The sequence below is a fragment of the Lucilia sericata genome, unplaced genomic scaffold, assembly GCF_015586225.1.
Source record: "Lucilia sericata isolate MDLA Ls3-8-SP2 unplaced genomic scaffold, ASM1558622v1 Contig001698F_arrow, whole genome shotgun sequence".
NCBI classification, from domain to species: Eukaryota; Metazoa; Arthropoda; class Insecta; order Diptera; family Calliphoridae; genus Lucilia; species Lucilia sericata.
In genome coordinates, this window is record NW_023995608.1 from 36134 (window position 1) to 53181 (window position 17048).

Below are 17048 nucleotides of genomic sequence, written 5' to 3' on the forward strand. Positions count from 1 at the left end.
ATATTTTTACATATAAAATCAAATAAATTACATTATTTCAATCCTAACGTTTTAACAAATTTCTCATGTTTAATTTTACTTAAATTTTTAGTCAAAATATCAGCAGTCATTTCATCCGTTGATACATAGCGCAGTTCAATTTGGTTAGATTTTACAACCTCCCTTACATGCTGGTATTTAACATCTAAGTATATGCTTGCATCTTCCATGGAATACAGGATTCTTTGCCAAGTGTTGTGTGCCAATATTATCACCATAAAGTACTATTGGTTCCTCATTTGGATAACAATTCATCTCCTTCAATAGCCTTTTCAAATATATTGCCTCCTTTGCTGCTGTTGACAAAGCCACGAACTCAGCTTCAGTGCTACTAAGTGAAATATAAGGTTGTTTTTTACTCTCCCAACTGAAACAACAACCTGCTAAGAAAAATGTAAATCCGGTGTAAGATTTTCGATCTTCCGTGCAGCATTGAAGTCCAAGATGTTTGGTAGTACGTAGATACCTCAAAACGTGTTTGGCTGCCTTCTCATGTTCTACATGCGGATTTTGATTTATTTGAGCCAGTTTACAAATTGAATGTAGAATGTCCGGTCTCGTACTTATCGCCAAATACATTAATGCTCCAATCAATGACTGATATCCTTTAACATCTATTTGCTCACAATTTTCGTCATTACAGGAAATCTGGAAACCTGGGTCAAGGGGTGTAGATGCTGGTCTAGAATTTTCCATGCCGTAGTCCATCAACACCTTTTCTATATATTGAGTGTGGCCAACGCTGATTTTACCAGTATCTCCTTCACGTTTGATTTCCATGCCAAGAAACTGCTTTACATTGCCGTTATCCACCAGTTTAAATTTGTTCGCAATACCATCTTTAATAGAGAGTAAATCAGCATCTGCGGAACAAGCAATCAAAATATCGTCCACATAGACAGCAATAAAATTATATTTTCCATTTTCATGTCTGGTATAAATACATGGTTCACTGTCACAAGCTTTGAAATTCATACTACGAATAGCGGCATCAAGAGTAGTATTCCATGAACGCCCCGACTGCTTAAGTCCATAAATTGCCTTCTTTAAACGTAAAACTTGACCTGGATACCTTTCATTCTGAAATCCACCCGGCTGCTTCATGTAAACTTCTTCATCCAACGTGCTATTTAAATAAGCTGTAGATATATCTACGTGATGGAGATATAATCCCTTCTCAGCCGCTATAGCAAAAATCAATCTGATGCTTGAATATCTTAAGACTGGTGAGAACGTTTCCTTAAAATTAACGCCATATTCTTGGCTACACCCTTTGGCAACCAAACGAGCTTTAAAACGGGTCACACTTCCTTCTTCATTTTTCTTCACATTGTAGACCCACTTGCAACCTATGGCTTTCTTACCTGGAGGAAGTTCAACTAAATGCCAGGTGTCGTTCTCCTGTAGTGCTGTATATTCGCTGTTCATAGCATCTCTCCATCTTTCGGAATAATTACATGAAACGGCATCCTGGAAATTTATCGGGATGGTGATTTCTTCAGCAAAGTTGATCGTGTTGTGCACCTTTCTTGTTCGACCGACATTCTAGGTCTACCACTCGATCTGTCAGACTCAAACCCCATAAAACCAATCTCCGAACTCGACTCATATTCTTCATCTGTACCAGCTGAAGTTTTTTCAATAATTTGTTCATCCACTGCTGGTGTATCATTATGTGGAATTGTAAATTCCATGATATCATTTGTGGTCTTTGATATAAAAACATTTTCGGAAAAAATCACGTCTCTCTTGTCTACAATTTTTCCTTCCTTAACATCAATCAATCTATATGCCTTTGCAGTTGTAGAATAGCCGACGAAAATGTAGTCCATGCCTTTTGCCGAACATTTTTTCGTATGAGTTTTATCCAAAGCCACAACGGGCGAACCGAAAATCCTAAAATGAGCCACATTTGGCTTCTTACCATGCCATATTTCAAAAGGTGTCTTATCCGTCAGAATTTTGGTTATCGAGCGGTTTCTAATGTACACAGCAGTATTGTCGGCTTCGGCCCAAAGTATCTCATCAACGGCAGAATAAAGGATCATACTTCGTGCCATCTCAACTATCGTCCTATTGCGGCGGTGTGTACGGCACCGTTAGCTGCCTTTGTATACCGTTTTCCTCCAAAAATTTGTCTAATTGGGAATTCACATATTCTCTCCCATTATCGCTTCTTACACACTTAATACTGCGATCCAATTGTTTCTCAACAAAAAATTTTAACATTTTAAATTTATCCAAAACTTTATTTTTGTTCTTCATAAAATATACAAAAACAAAATACCGGGAGCCGGAAAGCGATGGTTTATTCATAGGGCCGCAAACATCCGTATGAATTAAGTCCAATAAATTATCCGCTCTGTTCTGATCAGAAGGAAATGGTTGCGAGCAAATTTTGGATTTCATACATGTTGTACAATTTAAATTTCGTGGAACATCCTTAACATTCAAGCCACTTACCGCTTTTTTATTAATTAAATCACCCATACTCTTGAAGTTGATGTGGCCATATCGGTTGTGCCAACGTATAGCATCGTCTTCGAAAGTAGAAAATTTGACTGATGGTATTCAGTGAACATAAATAAATTAGTTCTGTTTACAGCTTCAAAAATAATTTCACCCATTTTATTTACTATTTTCGCAGAATTATCATCAAAACGTACATTACTGCCATTCTCAACCATCTTTCCAACTGATATGAAATTTCCAACCATTCCAGAACGTAAAGAACTTCTCTCAAAGTTATGTCGCCATCTTGAGTTTTTATACCCTACACCACTTTAGTGGGGAGGGTATATTGGGTTTGTGCTGATGTTTGTAACGCACAATAATATTGGTCCTATACCCACCTTAAAGTATACCAATCGGCTCAGAATCATTTTCTGAGTCGATTTAGCTATGTCCGTCCGTCTGTCCGTCCGTCTGTCCGTCCGTCCGTCGATGTAAACCTTGTAATCAAACTACAGGTCGCAATTTTGAAGATAATTCAATGAAATTTGGTACATGATCTTCTATTGTCCCAGGGACGAAGCCTATTGAAAATGGTTAAGATCGGTCCATTATTTCACCTAGCCCCCATACAACTGAACCCCCCAATAGGGCTTATAATCCTTGTAATCAAACTACAGGTCGCAATTTTGAAGATAATTCAATGAAATTTGGTACATGATCTTCTATTGTCCCAGGAACGAAGCCTATTGAAAATGGTTAACATCGGTCCATTATTTCACCTAGCCCCCATACAACTGAACCCCTCGAATAGGGCTTTTAAAACTTGTAATCAAACTACAGGTCGCAATTTTGGAGATAATTCAATGAAATTTGGTACATGATCTTCTATTGTCCCAGGGACGAAGCCTATTGAAAATGGTTACCATCGGTCCATTACTTCACCTAGTCCCCATACAACTGAAACCCCGAATAGGACTTTTAAAACTTTTAATCAAACTACAGGTCGCAATTTTGGAGATAATTCAATGAAATTTGGCACATGGTCTTTTATGGTACCGTAGATGAAGCCTGTTGAAAATGGTTTACATCGGTCCATTATTTCACCTAGCCCCCATACAACTGAACCCGCCGAATAGGGCTTTTAAGTTCATAATTATGTTTAATATACTCATATCTCGACAAAAAGCTGCAATAACCAAGTTGTATACAAGACTTGATGACCCCCACGAATTCCATAATAATAGGTTCTCATATGACCCTAGCCCCTATGAAAAGCCCCAATCAAAATTTCACTTAAATGTCCACAATTTTATTCAACAATAAACGGCTTAAGTATGTACATATATCTAAGGCAAGGTACAATTCAACTTAAATGCTTTATTATGGCAACTAAATCACATTATATTTTTGTCAAAGGTGTAGGGTATTATATGGTCGGCCTCGCCCGACTATAATTTCTTACTTGTTTTTTCACATCTCCTTTACCTTCTGCTTCTATGTAACTATCACATGCCAATGCAATTTTTTCGTTAGTTTCCACGTAATTCACAAATAAGTTACGTTGGCAACACATATGAGACGTTGCGCCGCTGTCAACACACCAAGAGTTTTTGTCGAATGTATTACTGTTGCCAGCTGCAAGCATTGCAAATGATCGGTGTTATTCTCTTGTATCGTCGCCATTTTGTTTTGTACCCCTACAATTTTTTGCTAGGTGTCCACGCTTGCCACAATTATAACATTTAGCTTTTCGACCGTTACTATTGTTGTTGTTGCTGTTATTATTGTTCTTGTTTTTCATATGTTGTTTTGATCGAGCTACAAAAGCCTGTTGACTTACAACTACAGCCTCATCACCATCACCATGTTGTATGCGTCGATCACCTTCTTCAATTAACTTTATCTTCAGCAAATCTAACGACGACAGGGATTCTCGTGTCTCTATACCTATGATGAAATTTTCAAAGTCCTTTGGTAGACTTGAGAGAAAAATAATTACCAATAGCTCTTCAGCAATTTCAATACCAACTTCTGCCAACCGTTCGGATATTTCCGTAAATGAATTTAGGTATTCAGACATAGACGTTGTTTCCGACATACGTAGATTTAATAGTTTTTTGTAGAGGGTAACTTTTCGTATTGGGCCACTTGGTCTATAGACATCCCCAAGCTTCTTCCAGGCTTCTAAAGCTGATTCACAATTCTTAATATAGTTTAGCAGGTTTGTCTTCACTGAGAGAATAATCGTTGCAAGTGCCTTCTCGTTCCTTTGTTGCCACAACTCGGACTGCACTCCGTCCGCTGGCTTGACCACAGTTCCATTTGCAATGGACCACAAATCCGATTGCACCAATATGCATTTCATTTGGACACACCATGTGTCATAATTACTGTTGTCCAATTTCTTATAAAACAAACTTGAGCTCTTCTGGGCCCAAAACCTGTCGATTCAAAAGTTTTATTAAGAATAATTGAAAAAGAATTGAACACAAAAAGCAAATTAACAACATAAAAGAAAAGAGATAAAAAAGAACTTAAGGAAAATATGCAGAGTTGTATTTTAGGGAAAAACTCCAACAAACAGCATAACAATAAATAATATTTAAATTTAAGATCCAAAATGTTTTTAACAAAAAAATACTTTAACCCTTTCAGGGTCAAAAATAATTTATGTGTAGCAAAAAACTTGAAAACTTACATTTAAGATAATTTGAGTATGCTGAATCCGGGAAAAATTTTTTTTGAATTCGAGTTTTCCCTAGTGAGTTATAGAAGGTCAAAGTTAAATGTCGAATATATTCGACATTTGAAAAACAGTCTCCAAAAAGTACCACCAATATTTTTTATGAACTTTTTTTTGTAAAATGTCTTCTTAAACTTCTTTCAATACAATACAATTTAAATCTGCATAGTCCGATCTCCTAAAATACAATTTTTTTGGCCATTAAATGAAGCTGTTTTTTAAACGTTGTTAAAAAGCACTTTTTAAAAAGTAGTCATAAGTGACAATTTCTTAAAATCTGATTTTTAAATACTTTTAAAATACGGAAGATCATTCAAAATCTCAATTATAAATATAATAAAGTCTTCATTTTCATCTAAAAGAAAAAAATTAAAACTAAAGTTGATTATTATACCCGTAAAATGCTTAAAAACAGAGTCTATTGCAATGTCGAATATATTCGACAAAACCACGGAAAGGGTTAATCACTGCATTACATATAATTATTTTTATAGAAAATTCAAAATGTACCATTGAGTTCCTTATGGATTTTTACTTATAGATCTTTCGATTTTTGTTTCTAGATCTAATGTAAAAGAAAATTTAAAGAGTACCATTGAGAAAAAAGTACTTTCATATAGGTTTTAATTCACATAGGACCGTTTTTTATATTGTAAAAATCTCAAAAAGAGATATTATAGAAAATTCAGAAAGTACCAGTTAAAGAATAAAAAGTGCCAAAGTACCTTCATACACATTTCCTTTCATTCAAAACCCTGCATGCTAAATTTGATGTTTCTAAGACCAATATTATCGATAATCCAAAAAGGACCTTTAATGTTTATTTAATATTTTTGGGAATAATTACTTTAGAAATCTCCAAAATTACCGGCTGAGGAACGAAAAAGTAAAAAATATTCCCTTTGTGCAGATTTCCATTCAACTGGAACCCTGTGTGTTTAATTTTATGCCTCTAAGTCCAATTATATAGAAAAATCAGAAAGTAGAGCGAAAAAGTACCAAAAGTCCCTTCCTATAGATTTCCATTCATCCGTATTTTATGTTTCTACGAAAACGAAACAAAAAAGAACCAATAAACACTTATTTTAATTTATATTTCAATATTATAGAAAACTCAAAAAGTACCAGCTGAAGAACATTCATACAGATTTCCATGAACAGAACCCTGCGTGTTTAATTTTATGTTTCTGACCAATATTATTGAAAAGCTAAAAAACACCTTTTGAAAAACTACAAAGTACCCAAAAAGTCCTCTTATATTATAGAAAACATAAAAGGTATTCGTTGAAGAACGAAAAAGTACTAAAAGATCGCATTTAGATACTCACACACTGTGGACCCTTCATGTTTCTAGGTTCAATATTATAGAAAATTCAAAAAGTACCTTTTGAAGAACACTTAATCGTTCCATGTTGTATATTTTTATTAAACGTTTAATTAATACCAGTAAAAGATAGAAAAAGTAACCAAAATATTATAAATTCTCATTCACTCAGGGCTGCATGTTTAATTTTATGTTTCTAGGTCTAATATTAAAACTTTTTAAATATACAGTGCTTAAATTTTTAGATCATAGATAGAAACGAAAAATTTCTAAAATCTGCTTTTAATTTCTCAAAAAAATATGTTTCAAAAAGTAATAAACTGGCTCAATAAGTATGAATAAAAATAAGTTTTTTCCATTTTTTTGGTACATATTTAAGTAAAATAAATGTTTAAATAAAAGAAATTGTATTCCAAAAATTGTAGTGAGAGCCCGTAATTATATAAATATACATATACATGTATGTTGATAAATAGGAAACAATGTTTTATTAAAATTGTACCAAAAATGGGTACCATTTTACCCCTTAAATGTTCGAATTTCTAAAGAGTACTAAATTTGTATTTGTTATTTTTTGATAAGTAACGAATGTGATATAAATTTTATTATTATACATATCATAATTCTAATGTATGAGAATTAATCAAACTACACTTTTGATTTTAACTTAAATTTATTAAATAAGCAGCTTGGCTGTAAACTTTATCAAACTTAAATTCGATTATTAAGCAGCTCGGCTTTAGACTTAATTACGCAGCAAGGCAGATGATATTATAATGTTCTCAGTTTAATGTTTTTTAACAGAGTATCAAAAAATCAAGAATAGTAATATAATTTTAAGTCGTAGTTAATATGTACCAAAATTCCAAAATCAGTGTAAATAAAAACCGTTATTATACTTAAGTACAGAAGTAGGTAGATTAAAAGAAGAAATATATAATTAATACAAAAAATACAATGAGAATGAACAATGTAATTAACATGATGTACATTACATAAATTAACAGCAGCTTAAAAATACTGGTTATATTTTAATATTGAGGTAAAGAGATAGCAAATGTAAGTTTAATGATAAGTGTTACATTTTCAGAAACCCCAATAGGAAATTTATAATTAAAAGTTAAAATAAATAAAATAAAATACTGATTCTCCAAAATTTTCCCCCTCCAAGAACAACTGTTCTTCAGTCAGAGTTATTTCTTAGCTTTTCATAATCTTCATCTGACGGCAAAAATGCAATTTTTGAAACGGGTCGCTTAAAGATTTTTCCATGGGATTGTATAGTAACCACTCGTACGATACCATCTGCACCAGGATGCACTTCCTTCACGCGAGCTAACGGCCATGTTCCAGGTGGGCAGCGTTCATCAATAATAAGTACAAGATCTCCCACTTTAGTATTTCCTTTTGGTTTCAACCACTTAGGCCTAGATTGTAAACGACACAACCATTCATTTCTCCAACGGTGCCAAAAATGTTGTTTAAGTTTTTCAATTGCCTTCCATCTTGTGAGTCGATTAATGTTGCAGTCTAATAAATTTTCCTCTGGTATACAGTTTGTTGCTTCTCCGATTAGAAAATGAGATGGTGTCAAAGCATTAGCATCAGTTGGATCATTGTTTAATGGACACAGAGGTCTAGAATTTAGACAACTTTCTATTTGAGCCAGAAAAGTGCTTAATTCTTCATAAGTAACAACCTTGCAATCTAGTAAACGTTTAAGATGGTACTTTGTCGACTTAACGCCGGCTTCCCAAAGACCGCCGAAATTTGGTGTAGCTGGTGGTATAAAATGCCACTGAGTTCCATCAGTAGCCAGTATTTCTAGCAATTCCTCTGGTAGCGACGACTTATTTCGGTTATATAAAATCTGCAGTTCTTTATTTGCACCAATGAAATTCGTACCGCAATCAGAGTACAGATCTGTACATTTTCCACGACGAGAAGAAAATCTGCGGAATGCAGCCAAGAATGCTTCCGTTGACAGACTCGTAACGGCTTCTAAGTGTTACCATACAAATAAAGAGACATATGTACCCTTTCGTTGTAACCGCATTTCTCGCAGTTGACTGTTTGATAATTATGGGTCCTGCATAATCGACACCGCTATGTTTAAATGGACGAGTAGGCGTTAAACGTACAGTAGGAAGGTTACCCATCATTTGTTGCGATACTTTAGCGTTATATTTGAAACACTTTGAGCAACATCGTATTACCATTTTTGCCAAATTTCGACCATATAAAATCCAGTACTTTCTCGCTACGTACGATTGCATCCGTAAAAGAAACCCAAGGTTTTTATATGCGCATCTGTAAATATAAGAGTTGACATTGGGTTTTGTTTTTTAAGCAAAATTGGATGTTTTGAAGAATAAGCCAAATTAGAATTTTGTAACCGTCCTCCCACACGTAATATATTCTCAGAGTCAATAAATGGACACAAGCGTGAAAGGTGATTATTGACCGATAGCTTTCCATATTTTTGTAATTCACTTATTTCGTCCAAAAAATCAACATTTTGAGATATTATAATAAGTTTTTGAAGTGAAGCTCTTTGTTCAATTGTGGTGAGAAAACCAGTCATCTTACATTTATCTATTGCTTGATTTTGTTTATGTCGTTTTTGAATCATTATGTTATATTGAAATCGATAAATATAAGAGGTTATTCTAACAAGTTTTTCTAAAGACGAATAGAGTTGAAATATATATGGATATTTATTTTTAACAGTTGTATTAGTTAAAGCATTTATTGTTACATATGACTTAGATATTTCCTCAGCAGTTTCATAATTTAACGAGGGTTGTAGTGGCCAGTTTTGTATGTTCTCTTTCAACCATTTAGGGCCCGTCCACCACATATCATTTTTAGCAAGATCGCTTGGGAGTATGCCTCTGGACGCAATCGGCAGGATTCTCATTAGATGCTATATATTTCCACTGCTCTGCGTTTGAAAACCTTTGAATCTCAGCCACTCTATTACCAACGTAAACTATCCATTTCGAAGATTGACCTCTTATCCAGCATAAAACGGTTGTATTGTCAGTCCAATAAGTGATATTATCGATTTTATGTTCAAATTTTGTATGGATTTTATTAACTAACTTGACTAAAAGTGTAGCGCCACATAATTCTAGCCTTGGAATAGATAGTCTTTTAAGAGGACTTACTTTTGTTTTAGCTTGTAGGAGACTTATTACGGAATTACCATCAACAGCAGTAACTTTAGAATAAACTACGGCTGAAAACGCTAATGTGGACGCATCACTAAATGCGTGTAGCTCAAGTTTAGCTGTTTTAACTAATCCGATCCATCTAGGTATTTTAATAATTTATAATCCTTTTAAATTTTCCATATATGTTAGCCACTCGGATGCTATATGTTGAGGAAGTTGGTCATTCCAGTCTACTCCTAACAACCACAACCTTTGAAACATTATCTTTGCCTTAATTGTTGATGGGGACAGCCACCCTAACGGATCATATAATTTTGCAGCATCAGAAAGTATACTTCTTTTGGTTACTGTATCATTACGCTTAAAGTTAACTTTAAAAGAGAAAGAGTCTGTGTTGACATTCCATTCCAGACCTAGAGCTTTAACACTGTCGGTTTTATCTATTTCAAATACGTCCTTAATCTCTCTATATTCAATAGGTATACTACTAATAAATTGTCTGTCATTAGAGATCCACTTTCTTAGTGTAAAACCGCCCATTTTTAACATTTTAGACAACTGTTGTTGTAGCAGAATAGCTTCATCGTAACTATCAGCACCTGAAATTATATCATCAACGTATGTATCAGAGATGAGCACTTTACTTGCTGTTGGATAATTTTCAGTCTCATCTTCTGCTAATTGATGTAGTACTCTCATAGACAGAAAAGGGGCAGAAGTTGTACCGTAGGTAACTGTCGATAATTTGTAGATATTGATATCACTATTGGCACTTTTACGCCACAATATTTGTTGGTACTTTTGGTGGTCATTTATAACATTAATTTGGCGAAACATTTTTTCTAAGTCTGATCGATGAATTCATCATTTAATGAAGATTTTGTACAATTTTTAGTGCTACCGTCAAACACTACTCTTAATTTCGTTGTAGAACTACTTTCCCTCCAAACTCCATGGTGTGGTAAAAAGTAGCAATTTCTTCCCAAATCATTGGGATATACACCAACCGCTTTCATGTGATTTAAGTTTTCATATTCAGTCATAAATTTATAATAAGCGTCCCCAAATTTAGGATTTTGTTTACATTTTGCTTCTATATTTTTCAATCGTGAAAGTGCGCTATAATCAGTCATACTAAACATTGGCATTGGTTCACCTTTAATTATATTTTTAAACGGCAAAGCAACTTTGTATCGACCCGTACTATCTCTTGTTGTTGTTGCCTTAAAATATCTTTCACAAAGTTCTTCTTCTTCTGTCCACTTTCTCTTTTCTAGTAATTCTTCTTGAAGCCAAAAGGCCTTTAATTGTTCTTCTAATGAACAAATATTCACATTAATGAGGTCGCTATAAACGAATTTAGAAGTGGGTCCTGATACAACCCACCCAAAGTGGGTGTACTGTAAGAAAATACTATTTTCAAATTTCTTTTGATCGGGTAAAATTATCTCACCATAAACATCTCCACCCAGTAGTAAATCAATTTCTCCAGGATTTAAGAATTCTGGGTCAGCTAATTGAAAATTATCGATATTTGGAAGTTTTCCCTTATTTGTTGGTATAGGTTGGTAATGTGTGATGGACGGTACAACAAGAGCACTACATTTCAATTCAAAACTAGGTTCTGTTCTAGATTGCAGTACTAAATTTACATATTTATGAGTAGTAATAGATTTATTTTTACAAACTCCACTAATTTGAGCAAATGTTTTAAAGGACTGTAATCTTAAAGTTTGTGATGCATTTTCAGTAATAAGTGTGGCTTGGGCACAGTGGTCTAACATTGCCCTGAGGGAAAAAGTTTCATAGTATGTTTTAACACTAACTCGCATTGTGGCTAATAAAACTTGAGGTTTTGCGAGTGCACTACAGTGTATTGCAATATTGGAAGAGTTCTCTGTTGTCTCTGATCTATTAGACGATATGTGGTCCGTAGACGCTGATGTTGTAAATTCATTATGAACTATGGTGTGGTGTTTTTGTTGGCATGTCTGGCAACGAGCTGTTGAGCGGCATTCGCGACTAAAGTGACCAACATTCAAACAATTATGACAAATTCGTTTAGTTTTCATAAGTTCACGTTTTTCGTTCGATGGCATAGATATAAATTTAAAACATTTGTATAAGAAATGACGTCTGTTGCAGCATGGGCAATTGCTATCATCGTTCGAAGTTGTTATATGGATATTTCTACGAAAATTATTTCTAGAGTTTGGGTATGTCTTTACACGCGAAATTGACTGAGTAGGTTCTGCGAGAGATTCAAGTGTCCTAAACGATGTTTCCAAAAAACTAAAAAGTTCTCTGATCTTAGGAATTTCTACTGTGGCTTTAAGCGACTGTTCCCACTCCTTTCTTGATTGAACGTCAAGGCGATTTACAGTGATGTGTATTATAATTGCATCATAGGTTTCCTTTGTGACTCCTAAAGTATTTAGTAGAGCTAAACAATTGCGTGTAGTATCCAAAATATTCTGTATACTTTCGGCAGTACCATTGGAATTCGGAATTGAGAACAGTTTAGATAATAGAGTGCTAACAATTTTTCTACGATTGTGATAACGCCTATTAAGAGCATCCCATGCTAAGTCGTAATTTTCCTCAGAAGCTGGATATTCATTAACAATGTCTAGTGGAGTACCAGAGCAAGAACCCTTAAGGAAATAATATTTCTGTATCTTTGATAATGACACATTACTATGTACTAATGATACGAACATATCTCTATATGAGATCCAAGACAGGTAGTCTCCAGAAAAGGTTGGTATATCAATTTTGGGCAATCCTGCCTCAGCTGGTAACGTCGTATTTTGCCTAGATGATGATGCATGAAATGTGCTTGAGTGAAATATTGGCGAATGAGGTTGCTGAGTCTCAGCATTAATATCTAGCAATCTTCCTTTAAACATTTGAAAGAAATCTTGAAATTCCTCAAAATTTCTTCAGAAAAATAGGGTACATCATCTGACCTAATGAACCTTTCTCGAATTAAACTAATAAGATGGTAGTGTGTATCTGTAAACTGCTGACATACTGATTCTATAGATTCCAAATGGTTTGAACATAACCTCGTGTCTTTAGAACCCTAGATTTACTCTCAAACCTCTGAGATGTTCGTTTTAAATTGTCTAATAACCCACGTTGGTCTTCAATTATATTTGAAATGTCTTCCATTCTTAATACAAAATTAAGATTTATACATACGGTTTATTATGATTTCAAACCAAAATTTTCCGATTAAATAATCCTGGAATCGATCGAAATACAATTTCAAATACAAGCAAGATAAATGCAAAGCTGGTTTATTTATTTGGCTTCGGTTGATAGCGGAATCGTTCAATAAATAAAAGCCTTCTCATAAGTCCACCAAGATGAATCCAATTCTATGATATTTTATTACAAATGGGTTTTTCCCGGGTTTCGGCACCAATTTTAATGTATGAGAATTAATCAAACTACACTTTTGATTTTAACTTAAATTTATTAAATAAGCAGCTTGGCTGTAAACTTTATCAAACTTAAATTCGATTATTAAGCAGCTCGGCTTTAGACTTAATTACGCAGCAAGGCAGATGATATTATAATGTTCTCAGTTTAATGTTTTTTAAAAGAGTATCAAAAAATCAAGAATAGTAATATAATTTTAAGTCGTAGTTAATATGTACCAAAAATTCCAAAATCAGTGTAAATAAAAACCGTTATTATACTTAAGTACAGAAGTAGGTAGATTAAAAGAAGAAATATATAATTAATACAAAAAATACAATGAGAATGAACAATGTAATTAACATGATGTACATTACATAAATTAACAGCAGCTTAAAAATACTGGTTATATTTAATATTGAGGTAAAGAGATAGCAAATGTGAGTTTAATGATAAGTGTTACATTTTCAGAAACCCCAATAGGAAATTTATAATTAAAAGTTAAAATAAATAAAATAAAATAAAATACTGATTCTCCAACATCTAATGAGAAAATAATTTTTTAAGAAAAGTACCAATTTTAGACACCGTTTTCATCCCTTCATTACCCGGATTTCTAAAAAGTACCGAAAGGATTTCTAATAGACTTTAATTAGAATAGGATAAATTTAAAGTTTTATTTGCATGGTCATTTGTTTCGAAGATAAATAGGTTAAGAGAAGGTTCTATGGGGACAGTTTTTACCCTTTTAGATCTATAAAGTCTAGATTTTTAAAAAAGTACCAGACACCTATCAATTATTTTTTTGTTTAATAGAGGATACATTTGGAATTTTATTTATATCTTTGCTTCTTCAGGAGATATAAAGGATACTAATTTACCCTTTTTACCCATTTCTTCCCCTAAACGTTCGAGTTTCCAAAAATCCCTTCTTAGTGGATCTATACAATGCCAAAGGAACCTATAACCAAAATTTCATGATTCTAGCTTTAACGGTTTGGGCTGGGCAATGATGAATCAGTCAGTCAATCAGTCACGCAAGCCTTTTATATAGTATATAGATTTAGAGAAGGAGAATGGATAGTTAGCTGCTGGTTTCATATCTACATCCTGTACAAAAATATTTTATCAGATTAAAGGTGAGTTAGAATAATTATGAATTTTAGGTACATAGTTGTGGAACTAATTAAAATTTTCCTCGGATATTATTATTATTAGTCTACTAAAACTCATCTGCAAACAAATCAACTGTAGTAATGGGCGTCACAACAGTATTACATTCTACACCATTACAACTGGAACCATTTTTTTCTTTTTCGTACACTATCCACGGTGAACCAGAATTCAACGAACACATAAATCCAATGTCGCAAAACAGAATTTGGATGTAAAACCATTTCTCTTCTGCAGGGCGATTTAATACGATTAACCTTAGAATCCAATACGCATATATTAGGATACATCCCACCAACAAGAGCGGCTTTTTTGCTATATATTAATTGTGATGATCTTAAGGATCCAACCAATTAAGTACGGATATTGCAGTCCTGTTCCAACAGGCCATTCAAAATGAAATTATATTAAAATCAAAACACATTTCCTCATTTCTAAACTTATTTTGCCATTCTTGATGCAGACGCAAGAATATCTTCTTTTATATTATGACACAATAAATGTTTGAAGGGTTCATTTAAATGATTCATATTGTGTGACAACTCTAAGGGATCTATAGTCGACATAAAGCCTACAATGGTTAGTACCGGAACCAAACATTGCAACAAAGTAGCAATCACCATATTTTGGTCCTTTGCTTGATAGAATACAAATTTCGACTAGCCACTACCGATGGGCGTCTACTTTTTTCTATTATGGATTATTTCATGGCAGAATAATTTGTCCAGTTTGTTGTTGCCAACACTATACCCCCAAAGGTAGGTAAATAACAAGGAATATTTTGGAAGTCAACAAATATTTATCCTCTAATGTTTACATTTAATACAATCATTTAAAATAAAACTAAATATTTCTAACATGATGTAATAACTTAGTGCATCCTGATCTCTAGTATATTTTCCCAAATAAAAGGTTTTTGAAAATACATATGATTATTTCTTACAGAATATCAAGAAGATCTACATATGTCACATTTAAAGCAAAAAATGCAACTTTAACAGTCCTTTAGCCCATTCCGCAAGAGCAACGCCATGTAGATAATCCGGATTAAATGAATACGAGATGACAAAAGTTAATTTATTTTCAATAGCAGTTGGCGGTAACATGGCAGCCAGCAGTTCGCAGCGGGAAAAAGTGGCAGTAAAGAGGCCTTCCTAAAGGCATTATACACTAGTTCCATGAAACGTATACTAGTTCCGAAACAACTTCTTAGAATCAGTTTAAAAAAATTTCAAAAAGTTAAAAATTCATAAACTTATTTTTATCGAAATTGAAATCGCATTCATATGTATGTATATTTCTTCATATAACTGATTTATAAGGAACTAGCTTGCTGCCCGCTACTTCGTTAGCGATAAATTTTTGGCATTAATTAAATTTTGAAAACAACACATTAAACGATTTTTTAATTAATATGGGATATACATATGTAAATAATTTTCACATATGTATGTAGTTTTTACCAAATTTTTTATTCTCAAAATATCATACAATTGATTAAACTTATTGTTATCACTTCATATCACCTTTTTACTCTAATTTACTCTAATTTAAATAAATTCATTTTCATCAATATCCGAGATTTTAGATTAAAAGGACAGAGCTACGTGCAACTTTGTGGCTTTGCCTCCGTAAAAAATACATACCTAAAACTAAAACGGCCTTAACTAAAAAAAATCAAAATCGACATTTTCATTTTCTGATGTATTACATCAAGCCAAATGTTCAAAAAAATTTAGACTCAGCTGGTCAAAATTAGCGATTTTATTAACGAAAAACAAAGGGCCCTATCTTCAAAAGCAGTTTTATATAAAGGCTAAAAGACGTAACTAATCATTTGTAAATACAAATTGTAAATTGTCAAAATAACTGAGAGATTTACCGTTAAAAAATGTCTTTTGAAGAAATTAAAATCGCACTGATTGAAACTAAACTTTCCATTTTAAATAGTTTTTTGCTTCTCCTGTAGAATTTAAAAAATGTTAAATAAAAACAAATTATATTGTTTCTATCATACAACTAACTAAATTGTTATTTTTGTATAGTGAAAGATTTCTATATTTGACTGTATTATTGAACAAAATATGTATATTGAAATTGAAATTTTTTGTGTAAAAATATTTGCTAGTTTTTTATTACTGAGACCACTTTTTTTTAGTACGGAGCCAAATAAATATACCTTGCCTGGATAACCGTTTTTGGAAAATTTTATTAAAAACTTTTGTAATTAAATTGTGGACGTATTTTGACACCTACAAAATTTCGTTCTCATGGATAATATTGACTAAAAAAGGTAAATTTTTTAATCAATTTTGGTCTAAAAAAATTGTTTTTTTTTAAGCTCTACTTAACAGCATAACAATAAATAATATTTAAATTTAAGATCCAAAATGTTTTTAACAAAAAATACTTTAATCACTGCATTACATATGTGACGGGTACACTGCTTTCCTAATAATGGCAGCAGGGACATCGCTTCTTTAACACAGGCCAATATGGGACAGGACCGCATGCAACCATTTCCTCCGGACAGTTCTAGTTCACTTCACTGCACTTATCACTGGTTTTTTATGAAATTTTTATTCATAAAATCTAATTTTATATAAAAATGAAAATTTCGTGTTTGTTTATTTATTTTTTTTTTATTTGTTTACGTTTGTTTTTGGAGAACTGTCATATTCTTTTTTTTTGTAGAGACGTCAATTTATTTGTA

General features: G+C 33.0%; 1 protein-coding gene across 1 annotated transcript; it reads right to left on the reverse strand.

The window, feature by feature from the left end:
- Positions 1-10578: 10578 nt before the first annotated feature.
- Positions 10579-12645, reverse strand: LOC119612467. Its single transcript, XM_037968274.1, has one exon. The coding sequence runs from the start codon at positions 12643-12645 to the stop codon at positions 10579-10581; it is 2067 nt and encodes a 688-aa protein (XP_037824202.1).
- Between the last annotated feature and the right edge of the window lie 4403 nt (positions 12646-17048).